The sequence below is a fragment of the Vitis vinifera genome, chromosome 16 (genome assembly GCF_030704535.1).
Source record: "Vitis vinifera cultivar Pinot Noir 40024 chromosome 16, ASM3070453v1".
Classification (NCBI taxonomy): domain Eukaryota; kingdom Viridiplantae; phylum Streptophyta; class Magnoliopsida; order Vitales; family Vitaceae; genus Vitis; species Vitis vinifera.
Window position 1 is genome coordinate 24760037 of NC_081820.1, and position 21314 is coordinate 24781350.

Consider the following 21314-nt stretch of genomic DNA (forward strand, 5'->3'; position numbering starts at 1 on the left):
ATTCTCAATGCAAAGAAGTAAAAGTCTTCCGAGGCAAGAACAAATATCCATTTATTGCTAAGAAATTTCGTTGGTAGGCATTTTTTTTGAAACTGAGACATGTATAATGGATCATATGGTTTATGACAATATAGTGGTCAGTGTTAACAAAATTGATCTCGTTGGAATTGTTGAAGGAATATGATGCTATCCATTTATTGCTAAGAAAATTCATCCATAGGTCATTGTTTGAAATTGACACATGTATAATGGACCATATGATTTATGACAATGTAGTGGTCAATGTCAACAAAGCCAATCTTACTAGAATTATTGAAGGAATATGATGCTTGAAAGGGACCAACTAAAAAGTTTGATCCACATACAAGGGTTGTTGATGTAATAATGAGCATTCATAATCTTCAAAATAATTAATTTTTATTTTAGTCTTATTTGCAAATCATAATAACCTTTTTATTTTTTATTTTTTTGTTTATTTTACCTAAGATACATGCTATGCTCTTAAGATCATATCAACTTTATTTTATGTTTGGTTTTAAAATGGATAAGATAAATGATTATTCATTTTATTTATCATATCCCTTTATATGGGATTTAACAATCTCAGGAAAAACATGCAATATATATGGCTTTTAGATAATAAATTTATTTCTCATATTCATTGGATTTGTTAAATATTTCTTTTGAAAAATTTTTCATTTTAATCACTTTGAACAAAATAATAATAATAATAATAATTTATTCCAAAAAGAAAAAAATAAAAGCATATTTATACGTACTATAATACAAATTAAAATTATATATATGTATATATGAATTGCAAATTAATAGTTTATCCTAGTCTAAACCCTGAATTAAATATGACCTTAATTTATATAATTTCATCACTTTGCATGTGTTTAACATTCATGAGATGGTGATACATAATATTTCGCTACTTGATGCCTTTGCCTTTAGAAATATCCAATGAGCGGGAAGAGATAGAAGGAAGAAGCCATGAATTTCTCAATTATGGATTTCTATGAAAAGATAGAGGATGAATTTCAAGTTGAAATGAATTTCATTAAAGCCACCAAATTGAAATGTCAAGCACTGTTACGGAAGTTTTTTAGTCTACTTATCCCTAGATTAAAAAATTAATTAATTAATTGATTTTGAATGCTAGTGGGGCTCAGACCTTCTTGAAGTAGCCAATGAAATTAGATCTTTACACCTAATTTGAAAGATGTAACTTGAAAGATAAAGTCACTAGCTTTGGAGGAAAAGTCATTGACTCTGCAAGAAAAGGCTAATAGGGAATGGAGCTCAATTTCTCTATAACGAATTAATTAATTATATATGTAATATCATATATATAATATTATTTTCAAGAAAATATGAGATTTAAAGATGTGGATATATAGAAAAAAATAATATTTTTATATTTATTAAAATATATTATACTATACTAATATTTGATGTATTGAAGGAGTAAATAATAGAATAAAAAACATATCCTATCCTAATGTTTCAAAATTTTTAAATAATATATGAATTGCATCCAACATTATTATTAAACAAGATATAATCTCTCTTATGATTCAATATTATTTAGAGACTTCTCCATCATTTATTTGAAATTTGTTAAATATATCTCATCCTAATGTTTCACAATTTTTTAAATAATATATGAATTGCATCCAAACATTTGTTTTTAAAAAAGATGTGATCTCTCTTACAATTCAACATTATTTAGAGACCTCTCCAATCTTTATTTTAAATTTGTTAAACAATCTCATCTTGATGTTTTACAATTCTTTAAATAATATATGAAATATTGCATTCTAACATTTATTATTAAAAAAAAGATACAATCTCTTTTACCAGTCAACATTATTTAGAGACCTCTCCCTTGTTTATTTTAGAGTTTATACTTATGAAATTATTACATGTTGTTAAATGATATATATTAAGTTTATATATGATATATAAAAACATTTTTATATATGTATTACAAAAAAGAATTTATGATCCATTAGATATGCATCCCATCTTTTTTATGTGGTTGTTAAATATCACGTGGAGGAGATACGGGGAAGAGGGTGAATGTATTATCTCACTTTTTATCTTTATTCTATATTCTATCCACCAATTTAAACATTACTTAAAGGGCATAGTATATATGGTTGAATAAAGTTAATAACAAGCCCTTTCAAGTAATATGATTGAAGGTTTAGCTCCTCCAAGATCAGTCTTGAACAATGGACATGTGAGATAGAGATAAAGAAAGGCGTAAAACCAATCGAAAGTTAGAGAAAAAATTGTTTAGAAAATGTTATATCAATTTGTTCATAGTGTTTGATTCTTCTATAGCATTGACTATCATAGTCAGTATTGAAGTATGATGGTGACTAGGTACATCAACTTGCCCACAATCTTTGATTTTCTATAGCATTGACTATCATAGTTAGTATTAAAGTATGAGGGTGACTAGGTACATCCACTTGCCCATTGTGTTTGATTTTTCTACAACATTGACTATCATAGTCAGTATTGAAGTATGAGAGTGACTAGGTACATCAACTTGCTTATATTGTTTGATTCTTCTATAACATTGACTATCATAGTCAGTATTGAAGTATAAGGGTGACTAGGTACATCAACGTGCCCATAATGTTTGATTTTTCTATAGCATTGACTATCATAGTCAATATTGAAGTATGAGGGTGACTAGGTACATCAACTCGCCTACTATGTTTGATTTTTCTAAAACATTGACTATCATAGTTAGTATTGAAATACGAGGGTGATTAGGTACATGAACTGGGTACATTCATTTGCCCACAATATTTGATTCTTCTATAGCACTGATTATCACAATCAATATTGAAGTATGAGAGTGATTAGGTACATCAACTTGCCCATAATTTTTGAATTTTCTATAGCATTGACTATCATACTCAGTATTGAAGAAAAAGGGTGACTAGGTACATATAGCACTAACCATCGTAGTTAGTATTGAAGTATGAGCGTGACTAGGTACATCAACTTGCCCACTATGTTTGATTTTTCAATAACATTGACTATCATAGTCAGTATTGACGTATGAGGGTGATTAGGTACATCAACTTGCCTATAGTGTTTGATTCTTTTATAGCATTGACTATCATAGTCAGTATTGAAATATGAGGGTAACTAAGTACATCAATTTGCCCACAGTGTTTGATTTTTCTATAGCATTGACTATCTTAATCAGTATTTAAGTATGGGGGTGATTGAGTACATCAACTTGCCCATAATGTTTGATTTTTCCATATAGAATGTTTTGTAGCTAGCCAAACATGGCGAGCTTTTAATTACAAGACATACCCACATGCTTGTGAAAGAAAGGAGGTCCTTGCAAGTTGTTATCCTATTTAATAGGTGAATTATTAGAATTATTGAAAATAATTGTCTTAATTATGCGTCTATGTAACTTTTTATTATATTAAATACATGCTTTAGATATTGTTACTAAATATTGGATTAAAACATGAATTTCCTAAGTAATTAAAATGACTACTCTTGAACTTGAATTCCATTCTTTCTCATTTTAGCAAAATAAATAAATAAAATCCCTTTTATAGATGATAATTGCTGCAAATTGTTAAATTGTTGGAAGAGGCATATTATAGGGTTTTTCTTTGATATTTTGGTGCTACTAAATAGATTGAACCAATTTAGTAGGCTTTTACACTCTCCACATAAGTCAATTATATGTTATTTAATGGGGATTGAGGACGGAGATTTCACTTCAAGGCATGATGAAAGTCTTTTTTTTTTTCTTCAAACAACTGACACAACTAAAGTTGATCTCAAAAGCAAATCCATAAATGTATTAAGATCAAATCTGAATTTCAAAAGGAGGGAAAAAAATAACAAAGAAAAAAAAAACTCATATTTGGTATAAGTATATAATATAATTGATTTTTATGAATTTATAAACCTCCAATCTAGTTTAATAGGTTATATCTTATCTATACACCTTTCTCCATGGAATATTAGGTACCAATCAATTCTATTGGCATCATGTTTCCATCTCTACTTCAAGTCATATTCATGCTTGGACATCTATGGATAGACCATATACCAATGCAAAGCAAATGGAGTAGCAAAATTTCTTAGCCATTGCATTACGAATCTTATCATCTTTTTTGGATTCTAGTTATGACAATGAATAGCATTTGACACTCAGCCTCTCAAACTTGACAAGTCCTTGTGGGACCAATGAGGAAAGAAATTGATTCATGCATCATTTTATTGTGGGGGACTACAACTTGGAACCATGAGAGATCATTTTTTGTTTGTAGTTGTATATCTTTCTCTATGCACTCACCTTCAAACTTTCAAATAATTCTCCTTTTGTGAGTTTAGATTGTTATTTTGCCTTTATGGAATTTGCTACTACATTTCTAGTGAAACCTAACTTGGTATCCCCTGCATTTTTCTAATTTGAAAAAAGTATACCTTTATTGACTAATGTAAGGCTCTCCAAAATCTGATTTTGATTTTGTTTATTTCTTCATGAATCATATCATCAATTTTTCTTATGAATTTTCTCTTAAGAATAAGGAAATTAGTAACTCTCTAAAAGTACCTCATTTCTTAATAAGAAAATTAATGGTTAAAAAGGACATCAACTTGCCCACAGTGTTTGATTTTTCTATAGCATTGACTATCTTAGTCAGTATTGAAGTATGGGGGTGACTGGGTACATCAACTTGCCCATAATGTTTGATTTTTCCATATAGATAGCCAAGCATGGTGAGCTATTTAATTATATGACATACCCACATGCTTGTGTGAAAGAAATGAGGTCCTTGCAAGTTGTTATCCTATTTAATGGGTGAAGTATTAGAATTATTGAAAATAATGGTCTTAATTATGCGTCTATCTAACTTTTTATTATATTAAATACATGCTTTAGACATTGTTACTAAATATTGGATTAAAACATGAATTTCCTAAGTAATTAAAATGACTACTCATTAACTTGAATTCCATTCTTTCTCATTTTAGCAAAATAAATAAATAAAATCCCTTTTATAGATGATAATTGCTGCAAATTGTTAAATTGTTGGAAGAGGCATATTATAGGGTTTTGCTTTGATATTTTGGTGCTACTAAATAGATTGAACCAATTTAGTAGGCTTTTACACTCTCCACATAAGTCAATTATATGTTATTTAATGGGGATTGAGGACAGAGATTTCACTTCAAGGCATGATGAAAGTTTTTTTTTTTTCTTCAAAGAACTGACACAACTAAAGTTGATCTCAAAAGCAAATCCATAAATGTATTAAGATCAAATCTGAATTTCAAAAGGAGGGAAAAAAATAACAAAGAAAAAAAACTCATATTTGGTATAAGTATATAATATAATTGATTTTTATGAATTTCTAAACCTCCAATCTAGTTTAATAGGTTATATCTTATCTATACACCTTTCTCCATGGAATATTAGGTACCAATCAATTCTATTGGCATCATGTTTCCATCTCTACTTCAAGTCATATTTATGCCTGGACATCTATGGATAGACCTTATACCAATGCAAAGCAAGTGGAGTAGCAAAACTTCTTAGCCATTGCATTACGAATCTTATCATCTTTTTTGGATTCTAGTTATGACAATGAATAGCATTTGACACTCAGCCTCTCAAACTTGACAAGTCCCTGTGGGACCAATGAGGAAAGAAATTGATTCATGCATCATTTTATTGTGGGGCACTACAACTTGGAACCATGAGAGATCATTTTTTGTTTGTAGTTGTATATCTTTCTCTATGCACTCACCTTCAAACTTTCAAATAATTCTCCTTTTGTGAGTTTAGATTGTTATTTTGCCTTTATGGAATTTGCTACTACATTTCTAATGAAACCTAACTTGGTATCCCCTGCATTTTTCTAATTTGAAAAAAGTATGCCTTTATTGACTAGTGTAAGGCTCTCCAAAATCTGATTTTGATTTTGTTTATTTCTTCATGAATCATATCATCAATTTTTCTTATGAATTTTCTCTTAAGAATAAGGAAATTAGTAACTCTCTAAAAGTACCTCATTTCTTAATAAGAAAATTAATGGTAAAAAAGGACATCAACTTGCCCACAGTGTTTGATTTTTCTATAGCATTGACTATCTTAGTCAGTATTGAAGTATGGGGGTGACTGGGTACATCAACTTGCCCATAATGTTTGATTTTTCCATATAGCTAGCCAAGCATGGTGAGTTATTTAATTATAAGACATACCCACATGCTTGTGTGAAAGAAATGAGGTCCTTGCAAGTTGTTATCCTATTTAATGGGTGAAGTATTAGAATTATTGAAAATAATGGTCTTAATTATGCGTCTATCTAACTTTTTATTATATTAAATACATGCTTTACACACTGTTACTAAATATTGGATTAAAACATGAATTTCCTAAGTAATTAAAATGACTACTCATTAACTTGAATTCCATTCTTTCTCATTTTAGCAAAACAAATAAATAAAATCCCTTTTATAGATGATAATTGCTGCAAATTATTAAATTGTTGGAAGAGGCATATTATAGGGTTTTGCTTTGATATTTTGGTGCTACTAAATAGATTGAACCAATTTAGTAGGCTTTTACACTCTCCACATAAGACAATTATATGTTATTTAATGGGGATTGAGGATGGAAATTTCACTTCAAGGCATGATGAAAGTTTTTTTTTTCTTCAAAGAACTGACACAACTAAAGTTGATCTCAAATGCAAATCCATATATATGTGTGTGAATAGAAAATCACCAGTAATTGTTAGTTTTTCTTTTATGCACCTGTAAGAGATAATAATAAACTTAGTAGCTGGTTATGCTTTTGAAATTAATAAATCATAATCTATCACGTGGTGATGCCATACAGATTAATTTTAGGTGGTGTTCTTGGACTGAAGCCTATGACTTTGTGTTCATTCCCATGGTTCCCACAGGGCTTTTTTTTTTTTTTTTGGGTCTTTGATGTTTCCATATCAAGATACGAATAGATAAAATGAAATTATGTCAAATTTTCCGTTTCCATATCAGGGTGCAAAGGAATATGGCATGGGCTAATATTGTGTAGCACGTACCTATTTCTGGCTTCTTTATGCACTCAATTTCAGATTACATGCCATTACTCATCTTCAGCCTGCATTTCTCACCTTCTGCTTCACAATTTCCACACACAGGTTTTGACCAATTCATGGAAAATCTAGATTCCCCATATTCTATATTTAATGGGAGTGAAGCTTCGGAAATCTAGCAAGCAAAATATATTCATAAATAAATTAAAATAGACATTACTCATAGATACGTACTGGAATAAAATGTATGGTATTATCGGCATAATTCATGTAGTATTATGGTCCTATCACATCTAGCACATTTCACATTTCTAAAGATAAAAGAAATAGTCCTTTAAATATAAGGACCAACTTACTTTTAGTGTCAAGAAAATTGACCCGATGGTTTTATTTGAAAAGTCATATTCAATAAATAAAGCATCAAAATTGACCACATGTACAATGGTCCACAGAAATTATTGAAAGGGTGTGAGTTGTAGGAGACCATTTTAAAATTTTGAATATTTATTTACTCTTACAATTTTATGCTCATAATGAATTATAGTAATAGACATATACCAAGGAAAGGTTTGAGCTCTCAAATTGTTCCTTCTTTGTTAATTCTTTCTCTATTAAAATGCAACTTTTGATTTGAGAGCCTGATTTAAAGTGTGAAGGGTAAGATCAAAGTCCTAATTAAATTTCAACAAGGAGTAGAAATCTATGAATGGAGAAATCAAAGTGTCCACTAATTTGAAGAACCATATATGGAATGGTGCAATCCAATGTCCAAGAATGTAATTGTAACCTTTAGAGGGCCCAAGGACACTTCTCTAACAAAAACTATATGGAATTACTTACAAAAGAAATGTTGTAATTGGCATTATTGTTCCTTGAAAGCCCAGATTACTACTAGCAACAAGTTATAACAAAATAACTTACTTGAACATCTACAACCCTAATAATTATTTTTGTAGAATACTTGAAAAAAAAAATAGAACTTCAAAGGAAATGGAGGATTTTCTTTGATAATTTTACGGGCAAGCAAGAACACTATTCAAACATCTAAAAATGATATTTTATTACTTGTACATAACCTTTCTTACAAGGAACCAAACTATTGTTTGAAGTAGAAACTTTATTTTGTTACATACACTGATCTCATAGAAACCTTACACATAAGACACAATCACACATTATTATTGGATTACAAAATAAGCAACTAGATGGAGTAGGACTACCTTCCATTTAAGCTGATTGTACCCATGGAATTGGATGATGAAATTGGTACCTCTACCATGGATTGCTCATGATTCTCGATAGACCATAGAGTTGGCTTAGGAGGCATTTTCAATAGTTCAATCTCTCCTTCAAGCATCTCCAATGTTTTGCTCATTGAAGGACGATCCACAGGCTTCATTTGTACACACCATAGTGCAACTATCACCATTTTCCTTACATACTTTTTTTCATCCTCAGTGGCATCTCCCATTTCCATGTCCTCTCCTTGATCATATCTATCATAAATCCAAGATGGGAAATATATTTGACTTGAATGCTCTGCAAATGCATTCACATTCTTCCTTTTTCCCACCATTTCCAATAACAACATTCCAAAACTATAAACATCAGCCTTAAATGATACCCCTCCAACGTTTTTGTAGAACAATTCAGGAGCAATGTAGCCCAAGGTTCCTCTAGCAGCAGTGACTGATACAATACTTTCATCTGTTGAGTATAATTTTGCAAGACCGAAATCTGAAACTTTTGGTGTGAAGTCTTCATCGAGAAGAATGTTGTGTGGCTTGATATCAAAATGAAGAATTTGCATATCACACCCTTGATGTAAGTATTCGATCCCACGTCCTACACCAAGTGCAATCTTGTATAATCTTTCCCAACTCAAAGGAATGTTGTTTCCTTGATCAAGAAAAACAAACTTATCAAGAGACCCATTAGGCATGTAGTCATATATAAGGGCCCATTTTGATCTCTGTATGCAAAATCCAACAAGTCTCACCACATTAACATGATGAATTCTTCCAATTGTAGCAACTTCATTGATAAAATCTTGCCCATTAGCCTTTGACATAACCAACATTTTTACAGCTACAATGCGGCCACTTCGGAGTTTTCCTTTGTACACAGAGCCAAAACCTCCTTGACCTAATTTATGCTTAAAATTATGAGTCATCTTCTTTATGTCTGAATATGTGTATTTGATTGGTCGAAGATTTTGGTAGTTATGTAGGAATTCTTCAATATCATCATCTAATGATAAATGTCTCCGTCGAAACTTGTAAATTAAATAGGCAAAGAGGCACAAAATACCAATCACAGCTCGTCCGATGATGATCATGACTACATATAAATCACATGTTAAAGATATGAAAAACGTCAGAGGAAGATTTATAATCATCTAACCACATTCAATCATCAAATGCAACAAATTAAAAGGTCATTTCACCTATATCTTAGGTTTTGGATTTCCACTCAAACATAGTCATGTGACTCTTTTTCTTTTGGGTGACAGCATGATATACATAAAGGATGGAATAATCAATTGAGAAAATTTGTTTTGTTGTACAAAATTAAGGAATGAAATTAGATGCCAAATTCCAGCTCTATTCTTCAATTTCCTTGTACTCTAACAAATCTGGAAATAATTTGAAATCAAATACATCACAAATTTAGAAAATAATAATAATAATTTTATTTGAAAGAAAATTTCTGAATTTCACAAATTGGAATTTCAATTTATGATTCATTTTGTACAACCAAATGCATTGCAAAACTTGTTTGTCAGCTCTTATCTTGAATGAAAGGATTCCAAAAGTGCCAAGCAAAAAGAGGTATAAGACGTGTGCAATGATATACTTATTGAGATTTGGAAGCCTTACCCATGAGTTGTAATATCAAGATTGCCCCAACTGCAAATATGAGAGGAACAAAAATTATTACGTTCAAGAAAAGAAAGATTCATACATATGATAGATTTAAAAATAAGCAAGAAACAAATACAAGAGAAATATCATTACTGCTATTGGTTTTGATTAAAAATTAGGAAGAGATGGATAGGATAGAAGAGAAAAGGTAATATTAATAATAATAATAATCATCATCATAGTTATTATTAGTTAAGTGGAAGAAAAATCCAATGATTTATTATACTATTGATTAATTTAAATACATTTTCTTTATTCAGCTATGACCTCAGTCTCAAATGTCTTATAATATTTTTAAAATTTTTAGAAATTCATTATATATATTTAAATTAAAAATAAAATCAAGCACATACCACATATTGATTATTGTGGGATTGAATGTGTAATTTAGAATAACAGTTCTTTATTTTATTCATTTATAGTGAACTCCAAAAATAAATTATCATTTCATTTTATCATCAAATTAATAATTTTATTATTATTATTATTATAATAATAATAAATATATAGAACTTCTCAAAGCCTTACCAACTAAAGTTACGCCTCCATCTGAAAGATATCCGAAGTCTGAAAGATATCCGAAGTCTGCACGTTTAAATTAGTAAATATGGTCAATGGTAAAAGTAGATGAAGCTTTTGCATTTTGGTCTATGTGACTGCCAACTAGACAATGATATTAAGCAGCCCATAGGTACCATCTTGAAATTAATGGAATGAAAGTAAAAAACTATATAAAAAAAAAAAATTCACTATCTTTCTTCTGCAACAAATGGAACTAATAAGCCTTACATTCGATAAAACGGTCCACACCTAATATAGCTCCTGTTAACAGAAAAACAACATAATTTGAATTTAACATGAGAAAGATAATAGAAGTAAAAATGAACACGAAAGATAATAAAAGTAAACTCCCAAAGTCTCACTGATATAGAGAAAGAACCATTTCAGAGAGTTCCAAGCTGCAAGATCAAACCAATTAAGCGAATATTATTAGTTATAAAATGTTGAAGGGACTTATGCTTGCAAGCAAATAAATACATGAATGGATAAAAATAAACATTGCTCATACGTTTGGTGCACTGTACGGTATAATTGCCATAATTCACATCGCAGTCTAGCCCTTTCACCTCGCATTCGCTTTTGCAGCGGAAGCGCAAGAATGAAAGTTCAAGCCCCAGAAGCAGCATTTCTTGTATATCTGACATTGAAAGATTGCCGGGCTTCAAGAATTGAGTAATAATAGTCCTGCTGATGGTGCATGGATACTTAATATCTCCCACTTCCATGGACTCGCTCCCGAGTAGTCCATAAACATATGCTTGTGAGGAAGATGAAGTCGCATTGCAAGGAGTGATAGGAATGTAGCTGCGGTCACTTATTGGCTGGTCGCAATTCATTAAAACTGCTGTACTGGTCATTCCCTTCCACTCCAAATAGAGAGGAGTTGAGAGACAGTTGCCCTTTTCGACCCCAGGATCCACTAGCCGAATGGTATAGTGATCGTAGTTGATATCAGCAACATAGTATTTCTCACCCTTCCGGGCGCCGTTTAACATAGTACGATTGTTTTCGCAGACCAATTCATAGTCAGGCTCACCACACCCAGATGGATCACCTTTCAATCGGAAAGGGTTGCTGATGTTTTGAATCTCTCCACAAGAAGAGGGTCTGCAAGTCTGGTTTCCATTAGCAGCACAAATTGCAAGCAAGAAAGTGTGGAAGAGCGCTAACGCCACAAGTTTTGCTTCTCTAAACATCATAACATTTGAGAGAGATACGGAGTTGGAATTCTTCAGTTTTATGTTTAATTTAAGAGAGAGATATCAAATTATCCCCCAACAGGCTTGCGGTCCCAATTTTCCTGCAACTTGGAAAGAGTGTCAGATGAGCCTTATTGACTGTTATAGTCAACTACTTTGATTTTTCTATGTATGGATAACTTCACATTGAAGAAACGCACACCCACCCTTTGTTCATGATCAGGTTCAATCATTAGAGGCTTCTGAATTAGCATAATGAAAATGAAAATCAAGAATCACTATATTTGAAATTATTATTATTATTTTTTTTAAAAAAGGATCTTACTACTGAATTAGTAATGTATACCAAATTACTAAGTTACCAAATTACCAAATTAGCAAGTTTCCTTGACATGGGCCATAATGTATACCAAATTAACCTTATACAAATAATGAATTATGTACGGTATCATGCTAAGTTACCATTTTTCCAATAATTTAAACTTCTATATGTTTTATATAGTTTTTTATTATTTGTATTTGAAGTTTTATTTCTTCTAATCAAATGCCTACTTTAAATCAAAATTTGATTTTTAAAAAAATATACAAAATAAATTAAGCAAGACGGTCCATTTAGATTTAAATTATAATAAATGAAGTATTATTAAATTTTTATTATTTGTATTTGAAGTTTTATAAAAATGTTTATATGTTTCTATGTAGGTGTTGAACATCATGACATTTGAGAGAGAGATACTAAGCTGGAATTCTTTAGTTTTAAATTTGAATTTCTCTAGCAGGCTAAACCAACTTGCAATCCCCATTTGACGACTTTGATTTTTATGCACGCGGATAACTTCACATTCTGGTAAAGCATATACATGTGATACAGAGTGAAAATCTATTAGTAAAAGTGACTGAATAAAATGTACAACCGCAGTAATCCTCCTTCCTACAATTCTTCTCTATAAATTTTCAGGCTAATCTCCTCTCGATATTTGTATCTCCCTTTCCACTTTCTTTCCTATCCCAGAGACTTCTGTCCTTGGCAAAAGTCACAAATTCCTTCCATAAAAATGGATCGATATCTCTGTTTGTTTTTGTTCTTGTTTCTGACCTTGTTTGTGGAGATGAGAGGGGGCCGAGATGAGTGCATGACATCAAATCGTTGTGGCGACCAGGGTCCACTCATCCAGTTCCCTTTCCGTCTAAAAGACCGGCCACACCACTGTGGATATCCGGGATTTGAGTTATCTTGCACTGAGAATAATCAGACCATGCTAGACCTGCCAGTTTCGGTAAAGATCTTGGTGAAGAAAATAGCTTACAAATCCCGGGAAATCATTGTCCAGGACCCGGATAATTGCCTTGCGAGACAGCTTCGAAACTTTAATTTAGCTGCCTCCCCCTTCTACTTCAAATTTGAACGGGACTTCACCCTCTTCACTTGTTCCTCAGACAAAACAGAATCATATGGTTTTCAGTCCATCCCTTGCCTTTCTATCCCTGGTAACCCAGTTTATGCTGTTCATTCCTCCAGATATGTCGAAGATACGGATCTATCCTCTTGCCGCAGGCTTTACAACGCTTCAGCTCCTGAGGATTTTATGTTCATTGAAAGTGCATTTTCTTTGAAGTGGTCGAAATCAATATGTGGAAGCTGCCCAGGAGGAGGAAAAATATGCAGACTGAAGAAGAGTAATAGCACGGAACCAGAAACTGAATGTATTAAAGTTAAAGGTACTCTTATGTATCTTAATTCCCTATTCATCTTCTTTTCATCTTTCATGCCCACCTCATATCCTCTACTATGATTTAATATACAAATTCTCCATTTTGGAATAAAAAAACCATTGCAAAGGATATGAGCTGATAAATTCTGCTGATTGAATTTATAGGTTACGAATGCGGAACTAAAATCTTGGATATAATTTACATTTTATTGGGATTTTGAAAATCTGAAAAAAAAAAAAAAAAAAAGAGAGAGAGAGAGAATAATTTGATTATAACAGATAAAATAATCTCTAAATCTGAAAAAATAATTTGAAATAATTAGTGAAAATAATTTTTTACATTTTAAAACTCTTGTTAGATGAATTATTGGGTAAAGTAATATATTGTTTTTCTTGCATTTCACCTCAAAACATTGAGCTAAATTAACATCTTCTTTTCTTTCTTCAAATTTTTAGAGCTCAATAAAATTAAGGGAAATAATTGAACAAAGACTTAGATGTTTATTTTGGATTTAATTTTTTGAAAAATTAAAGAAATAAAAGAAAAATGTTAAAAGTTCTTTTATAATGGATTCTTTCCTAGCTACTTACAATCAATATTTTTCTTTATTTTCTTCATATTTTTCCAAGGATGTGAACCTAAAAATACAAAGTAATACAATTGATATTCAAGCATTCCTTTTGGATATGGAAATATTTAATAAAAGAAAATTACTAAGATTATTGAATATAGATTATTTTCTTAATTTATTTTTTCATATCCAAGTGGACCATACTAACCCTAAACTTTCCAAGTAATTCATCTTTATTTCAACTCTCAATAATTACAATTGTGTAAAAAAAACTCCATAAACATCATTTTTCTAGTTTTAATAGTTATCCACATGGATGACTTTTCCCTTATATCTAAGATGAGAAGTTAGATGTTAATGGTCAATCAAACCGACAAGCGTTATCGTACCTACCAATTGGATCACTATATATAATGGTATAGAATAAGGATAGACATTGCTCCACATTCTTTTTACATAGAGTTTCATTTTTTATTTTAGTTTTTGTCATAAAATAGGATGAATTTGTGTCTGAGGGAGTCATGGAGACAGTAAGTTATTATGAAACATAGTCTAACTATGATACATAATAGGGATTAGAAGGGTATGTTTGAATTTTCACTACAAGTTAGGATAGAGTTAGTAGTAGAATTGGTACAACCTTAAAAGTAGAAGCATAGAATACAAGAAAGAAACCAAAAGATAAGGTTGAGGCCTAGCCTAAAATTAACTAGATTAAAATCATATCACATGAACATGTAATTTAGCATGATTTTTTTTTAATTCCAAGAGCATAACAAGCTAATTACTTTTTTTTTCTTAATATTTTATAGGTGTATCGAAGAAAATAATTGTGACAGGTAATATTCTATTCATAAATATTTTATTATAGAGATAAAGATTCTTAATTTGGTTATTTTATCTATTTATTTATATAAAAAAGTTTAAGTTTTCTTCTTTTTATGTATGCAGGTGCAATCTTTGGTTTTTTTCTTCTCGTGTTAGTGATTGTTATGCTTTATCGTGTCTATAGCTCAGATAAAGTAGAAAGAGAGAATAGAGTAAAGGTTAAAAAGTTTCTAGAAGACTATGAAGCTCTCAAGCCCTCAAGATACTCCTATGTTGATGTTAAAAGGATCACAAGTCAATTCAAAGATAAATTAGGCCAAGGAGGATATGGAACTGTGTACAAAGGAAAGCTTTCAGATGAAGTTTTTGTTGCAGTAAAAATCCTTAACAATTCTCAAGGAAATGGGGAAGAGTTCATTAATGAAGTGGCAACAATGGGTACAATCCACCATGTTAATATAGTTCGTTTAGTTGGATTTTGTGCTGATAGATTTAAACGAGCTCTAATTTATGAGTACTTACCAAATGAGTCATTGGAGAAGTTCATATTTTCAAAAGTTGTCAAGAACTATTCACTTAGTTGGAAGAAACTTCAAGAAATTGCTATAGGTATAGCAAAAGGAATTGAGTATCTTCATCAAGGTTGTGATCAAAGAATCCTTCATTTTGATATCAAACCTCATAATATTTTACTTGACCACAACTTTAATCCAAAGATTTCTGACTTTGGTTTAGCCAAATTGTGCTCCAAGGAACAAAGTGCAGTCTCTATGACAATTGTAAGGGGAACAATGGGCTATATCGCTCCAGAAGTGTTATCTAGGAATTTTGGGAATGTGTCTTATAAGTCAGATGTTTATAGTTTTGGAATGTTGTTACTTGAAATGGTTGGAGGAAGGAAGAACATTGATGTTAGTGTGGAGAGTACTAGCCAAGTATATTTCCCAGAATGGATTTATAATCATTTGGATATAGGGGAAGAATTGCATATTCGAATTGAAGAAGAAGGAGACGTTGAAATTGCAAAGAAATTAGCAATTGTGGGACTTTCATGTATTCAGTGGTGTCCAGTGGATCGTCCTTCCATGAAAATTGTGGTTCAAATGTTGGAAGGAGAAGGAGACAAGTTAACCATGCCTCCTAACCCTTTTGCTTCAACAGTTCCAACAAACTTGAGCAAGCCAGGTAGAGTTTTTCAACAAGAGTTGGCAATAATTTCAGAACTAGAGTAAAAATAATTGTTTATATGTTCAACTTATTATGAATGTATAGTTTAATAAAAATTCATATTGTAGTTGTTCATCATCATAGCATCTTTATTTATATTTCTGTTAATTGAACATATGATTGTATAAAATGATTATACTAGTGGCTCAATTGATGTTAGATTCCAGAAGTTCTTATTCCCATGTAATGTATTTCTTGTGTATTAAATTTTAATGAATATGTCCAAGAATATTCTCGCAACCCAATTTATAGTTCAGCTACACACAACTCTATAGATCACCTTTCAATCAAGTAAGAGTAACTAATGTCCATCACATTCAAGATAGAAAGTATTGCACGAAATAGTAATAGAATTAGATCTAGGAAACTTGAAAATAAGAGTCCCATCCACTACACCTATATAGAGTTTCTTTTGTTTCTTTTTTCTTCTTCTTCTTTTTTCTTTTTTGCCTTTACCACTTTTTTATTAGATTGAGAAGTAAGCCTAATTAGTTATGTAATGACTAAATTATACTGAATGGTGATGGCTCGTTGGAGAACTTTGCATCGAATAAAATGGAGATCGATTTCGATGTGTTTTCTCCTTGCATGAAACACTGGATTTGCTGCTAGCTAAGTAGCACTTCGGTTATGACACCATATCAATGGTGAAGATAAGGCATGTATCCTAACAATAAAGGAGTTAGAGAGTCAGGTGAATGCTTGATCTTGAACTTTATCAATACAAATTACCAATGGACCATATGTACTAGACCACGAAAAATATTAGATTGTGGGAGAAATGAACCATATGATATGTGACCATGTAGTAATCATTGAGAAAGGAAAAAAACATGGACTCAATAGATTATGTAATAATAATAATAATAATAATAATAATAGATTCAAACTCTCTCAATATATGGTATATATTGTTTAACCTAAACAACAAAAAGCCTAGTGGCTGAGGACCTTGTCTTAGCCGAGAGGTCTGAGGGTTCCTCCATGTGTTTAAGATTAACTGCATTTAGGCCAGAACATTAAATCAATGGAACAATCTACTTTGTTTCACTGGGCCAAGCCCAATGGTAGGTCCATAGGCAGAGCTTGGATCATGTGCTAGTCAGGCTGGGTTAGGCCTGATACAGACCTAATTTGATCATGGCAGCCCAATAAGATAATGGATTCTTTCCTAGCTACTTACAATCAATATTTTTCTTTATTTTCTTCATATTTTTCCAAGGATATGAACCTAAAAATACAAAGTAATACAATTGCTATTGATTACTACTCAAAACATGCTATTTAGTAGCTTGTAATTAGCTCTTTTAAACAACCTTGAGTAGTAATTATTACCTTTTAACTCAATTAACATGTTAGGGACCCTTGCAATCGTTTCTAACAATTGTGTTGAGTTTTGGTGCTTTTTGATAGCTTTATGCTCACCAAAGCAATTTATGAATGAGGGAGAGCTAAATATGGTTCATGGCAAAGCTTTTGGAAAGCTTAAATTTATGAAGAAACCAAGCTTTGGAGCCTCATAATCCTTTGCCTTAGTAGTTCAAAATATGCAAGGAGAGAACAATGGAGAAGAGGAAAACAGGGTGATGAAAACAGGGGACACAGCTGCAGTCTTTCATTGCCCTTTTGGAGCACTTCCCGAAGTCCATTTTTTACATTCTATATACCATTTCAAAGCTCAGAAAGTCAAGAATCCAACGATTCAAACCATGTACAATTTGGAGCTGAAATGAGGAAGATATGGCCTTCGGAAGACAACTGCATCAAGCTGAGGGACAATTTCGCACGATGGAAAGCAAGGTGCGAATTCCTCAGTCCAAAGCATGGGAATTTCGCACACCTCATTTCAAGGTGCGAAATTGCAACTCCAACGTGCGAAAATGGGATATTTTTGCCGACTCTTTTTCTTCTGATATTTTTGTGTCTAAATTTCCATTTTCTCCTTGTATTCAGCCACTTATGTAATTCCTTAGCTAGGAAGTATCCAAGGGAGGGTAAAATTACCTTCCTATATAAATTCTCTTGTAATCACTGAAAAATCATCTTTTCGGGGAGCTTTCTCCAGGAGACCAACTATTGTAATTTTGATACTTAGTGAAATACAGAGATCTCTTTTGCTTTCTTTTTCCCTCTACTATTTTCTATTTTCTTGGAAGCCAAACACCCTCTGAGGATGTTTTCCCAGAGGATGAGAGGCTAAACCAATAGTTTCTTGGAGTAAAGGAAGCTAGGTGAAAAGTCCAGATTAAAAGGTGGAAAGTTTCAGTGCATTAAATTCAGGTAGTTGGAATCCATAAATGGCTTCTAAATCCAAAGTTTTGCTTTAAATTCCTTAGAATCACTTTGACTGGCCAATACATGGTAAGCTTAAGGTCTCTGTGGATGCTTATTGCTAGATCCATATCAGTCCATTAGTTATCATGTACGAGCTAGTGGAAAGTGATTCAAGGTGATAACCCATAGTGTCTTAAGCCATTAATGGACCTTGACTACCATCTCTATTGACTTTTTATGGATTAAATCTTCATTGTCAAACCTATACCGGTTCGGGAAATAACTATAGGTTAAATCCCCAATGCGAGGAGAAAAATCCGGAATTTTCCACTTTGCATCCTGAACTTGAACCTAGCAACCTTTAGCTCCGGGAGACTTTCTTTCTTCCACTTTCACTTAGTTCTATGTGAGTTTAGTTTTAATCACTACTTTCAAAACAATTTTATTTTCTTTTAAATTTCAAGTTTGTGCTAAAGGAAATCATCAGAATCAATTTCTAATTTAGAGTCTGTCACTGATAGAGTGAAAACCCATCCCTGAGTTCGACCCTAGAACTGCTATACTATAGTAGCTTTGCTACGCCAGTATAAGGTCATAGGATTTATAAATATTTTTGATTAAAAGACCCGGCGGGGCATGGAATCAGCTATTCAAGCATTCCTTTGGGATATGGAAATATTTAATAAAAGAACATTACTAAGATTATTGAATATAGATGATTTTCTTAATTTATTTTTTCATATCCAAGTGGACCATACTAACCCTAAATTTTCCAAGCAATTCATCTTTATTTCAACTCTCAATAATTACAATTGTGTAAAAAACTCCATAAACATCATTTTTCTAGTTTTAATAGTTATCCACATGGATGACTTTTCCCTTATATCTAAGATGAGAAATTAGATGTTAATGGTCAATCGAATCGCCGAGTGTTATCGTACCTACCAATTGGATCACTATATACAATGGTATAGAATAAGGATAGAGGTTTCTCCACATTCCTTTTACATAGAGTTTCATTTTTATTTTAGTTTTTGTCATAAAATATGATGAATTTGTGTCTGAGGGAGTCATGGAGACAGCAAGTTATTATGAAACATAGTCTAACTATGATACATAATAGGGATTAGAAGGGTATGTTTGAATTTCCACTACAAGTTAGGATAGAGTTAGCAGTAGAATTGGTACTACCTCAAAAGTAAAAATGTAGAATACAAGAAAGAAACCAAAAGATAAGGTTGAGGCCTAGCATAAAATTAATTAGATTAAAATCATATCACATGAACATGTAATTTAGCATTTTTTTTTAATTCCAAGAGCATAACAAGCTAATTACTTTTTTTCTTAATTTTTTATAGGTGTATCGAAGAAAATAATTGTGACAGGTAATATTCTATTCATACATATTTTATTATAGAGATAAAGATTCTTAATTTGGTTATTTTATCTATTTATTTATATAAAAAAGTTTAAGTTTTCTTCTTCTTATGTACGCAAGTGCAATCTTTGGTTTCTTTCTTCTCGTGTTAGTGATTATTATGCTTTATCGTGTCTATAGCTTAGATAAAGTAGAAAGAGATAATAGAGTAACGGTTAAAAAGTTTCTAGAAGACTATGAAGCTCTCAAACCCTCAAGATACTCCTATGCTGATGTTAAAAGGATTACAAGTCAATTCAAAGATAAATTAGGCCAAGGAGGATATGGAACTGTGTACAAAGGAAAGCTTTCAGATGAAGTTTTTGTTGCAGTAAAAATCCTTAACAATTCTCAAGGAAATGGGGAAGAGTTCATCAATGAAGTGGCAATAATGGGTACAATCCACCATGTTAATATAGTTCGCTTAATTGGATTTTGTGCTGATAGATTTAAACGAGCTCTAATTTATGAGTACTTACCAAATGAGTCATTAGAGAAGTTCATATTTTCAAGAGCTATTAAGAACTATTTACTTAGTTGGAAGAAACTTCAAGAAATTGCTATAGGTATAGCGAAAGGAATTGAGTATCTTCATCAAGGTTGTGATCAAAGAATCCTTCATTTTGATATCAAACCTCATAATATATTACTTGATCACAACTTTAATCCAAAGATTTCTGACTTTGGTTTAGCCAAATTGTGCTCCAAGGAACAAAGTGCAGTCTCTATGACAGTTATAAGGGGAACAATGGGCTATATCGCTCCAGAAGTGTTATCTAGGAATTTTGGGAATGTGTCTTATAAGTCAGATGTTTATAGTTTTGGAATGTTGTTACTTGAAATGGTTGGAGGAAGGAAGAACATTGATGTTAGTGTGGAGAGTAGTAGCCAAGTATACTTCCTAGAATGGATTTATAATCATTTGGATATAGGAGAAGAATTGCATATTCGAATTGAAGAAGAAAGAGATGTTGAGATTGTAAAGAAATTAGCAATTGTTGGACTTTCATGTATTCAATGGTGTCCAATGGATCGTCCTTCCATGAATATTGTGGTTCAGATGTTGGAAGGAGGAGACAAGTTAACCATGCCTCCTAACCCTTTTGCTTCTACAGTTTCAACAAAGACAAACTTGAGCAAGCCAAGAAGAGTTTTTCAATAAGAGTTGACAATAATTTCAGAAGTAGAGTAAAAATAATTGTCCACATGTTCAAATTATTATGAATGTATAATTTGATAAAAATTCATATTGTAGTTGTTCATCATCATAGCATTTCTATTTATATTTTTGTTAATTGAACAAATGATTGTACAAAATGATTATACCAAAATTGATGTTAGATTCCAAAAGTTCTTGTTCCCATGTAATGTATTTCTCCTGTATGATATTTTAATGAATATGTCCAAGAATATTCTCACTGCCCAATTTATAGTTCAACTACACTTGACTCTATAGATCCACCTTTCAATCAAGTAGAGTAACTAATGTCCCTC

At 31.6% G+C, this 21314-nt stretch overlaps 3 protein-coding genes across 3 annotated transcripts; 2 read left to right on the forward strand and 1 right to left on the reverse strand.

The window, feature by feature from the left end:
- Positions 1 to 8149: 8149 nt before the first annotated feature.
- Positions 8150 to 12082, reverse strand: LOC100853180 (rust resistance kinase Lr10-like). The gene is made up of 6 exons (XM_010648694.3): positions 11100 to 12082; positions 10954 to 10989; positions 10820 to 10852; positions 10559 to 10615; positions 9986 to 10015; positions 8150 to 9446 (listed from the first exon to the last, which is right to left on the reverse strand). Exons 1-6 carry the CDS (start codon positions 11788 to 11790, stop codon positions 8323 to 8325), a joined length of 1971 nt encoding a protein of 656 aa, XP_010646996.1. The 5' UTR covers positions 11791 to 12082; the 3' UTR covers positions 8150 to 8322.
- A 678-nt stretch (positions 12083 to 12760) lies between these two features.
- LOC100853224 (rust resistance kinase Lr10-like) lies at positions 12761 to 16207 on the forward strand. The gene is made up of 3 exons (XM_059743315.1): positions 12761 to 13509; positions 14887 to 14913; positions 15026 to 16207. Exons 1-3 carry the CDS (start codon positions 12846 to 12848, stop codon positions 16132 to 16134), a joined length of 1800 nt encoding a protein of 599 aa, XP_059599298.1. The 5' UTR covers positions 12761 to 12845; the 3' UTR covers positions 16135 to 16207.
- A 2890-nt stretch (positions 16208 to 19097) lies between these two features.
- On the forward strand, positions 19098 to 21111 carry LOC132255267 (rust resistance kinase Lr10-like). The gene has a single exon (XM_059743316.1). It carries the CDS (start codon positions 19891 to 19893, stop codon positions 20980 to 20982), a length of 1092 nt encoding a protein of 363 aa, XP_059599299.1. The 5' UTR covers positions 19098 to 19890; the 3' UTR covers positions 20983 to 21111.
- Positions 21112 to 21314: the final 203 nt, after the last annotated feature.

What these genes read in the sequence shown, in the direction of transcription:
- LOC100853224 (XM_059743315.1), top strand. Translation starts at nt 12,846, where the DNA reads ATGGATCGATATCTCTGTTTGTTTTTGTTCTTGTTTCTGACCTTGTTT. An exon ending in TGAATGTATTAAAGTTAAAG is followed by an intron (nt 13,510 to 14,886) that starts GTACTCTTATGT and finishes AATATTTTATAG; the next exon opens with GTGTATCGAAGAAAATAATT. An exon ending in GAAGAAAATAATTGTGACAG is followed by an intron (nt 14,914 to 15,025) that starts GTAATATTCTAT and finishes TTATGTATGCAG; the next exon opens with GTGCAATCTTTGGTTTTTTT.
- LOC132255267 (XM_059743316.1), top strand. Translation starts at nt 19,891, where the DNA reads ATGTACGCAAGTGCAATCTTTGGTTTCTTTCTTCTCGTGTTAGTGATT.
- LOC100853180 (XM_010648694.3), bottom strand. Translation starts at nt 11,790, where the DNA reads ATGATGTTTAGAGAAGCAAAACTTGTGGCGTTAGCGCTCTTCCACACT. An exon ending in ATGGTTCTTTCTCTATATCA is followed by an intron (nt 10,853 to 10,953) that starts GTGAGACTTTGG and finishes TTCTGTTAACAG; the next exon opens with GAGCTATATTAGGTGTGGAC. An exon ending in TGTGGACCGTTTTATCGAAT is followed by an intron (nt 10,616 to 10,819) that starts GTAAGGCTTATT and finishes TTAAACGTGCAG; the next exon opens with ACTTCGGATATCTTTCAGAC.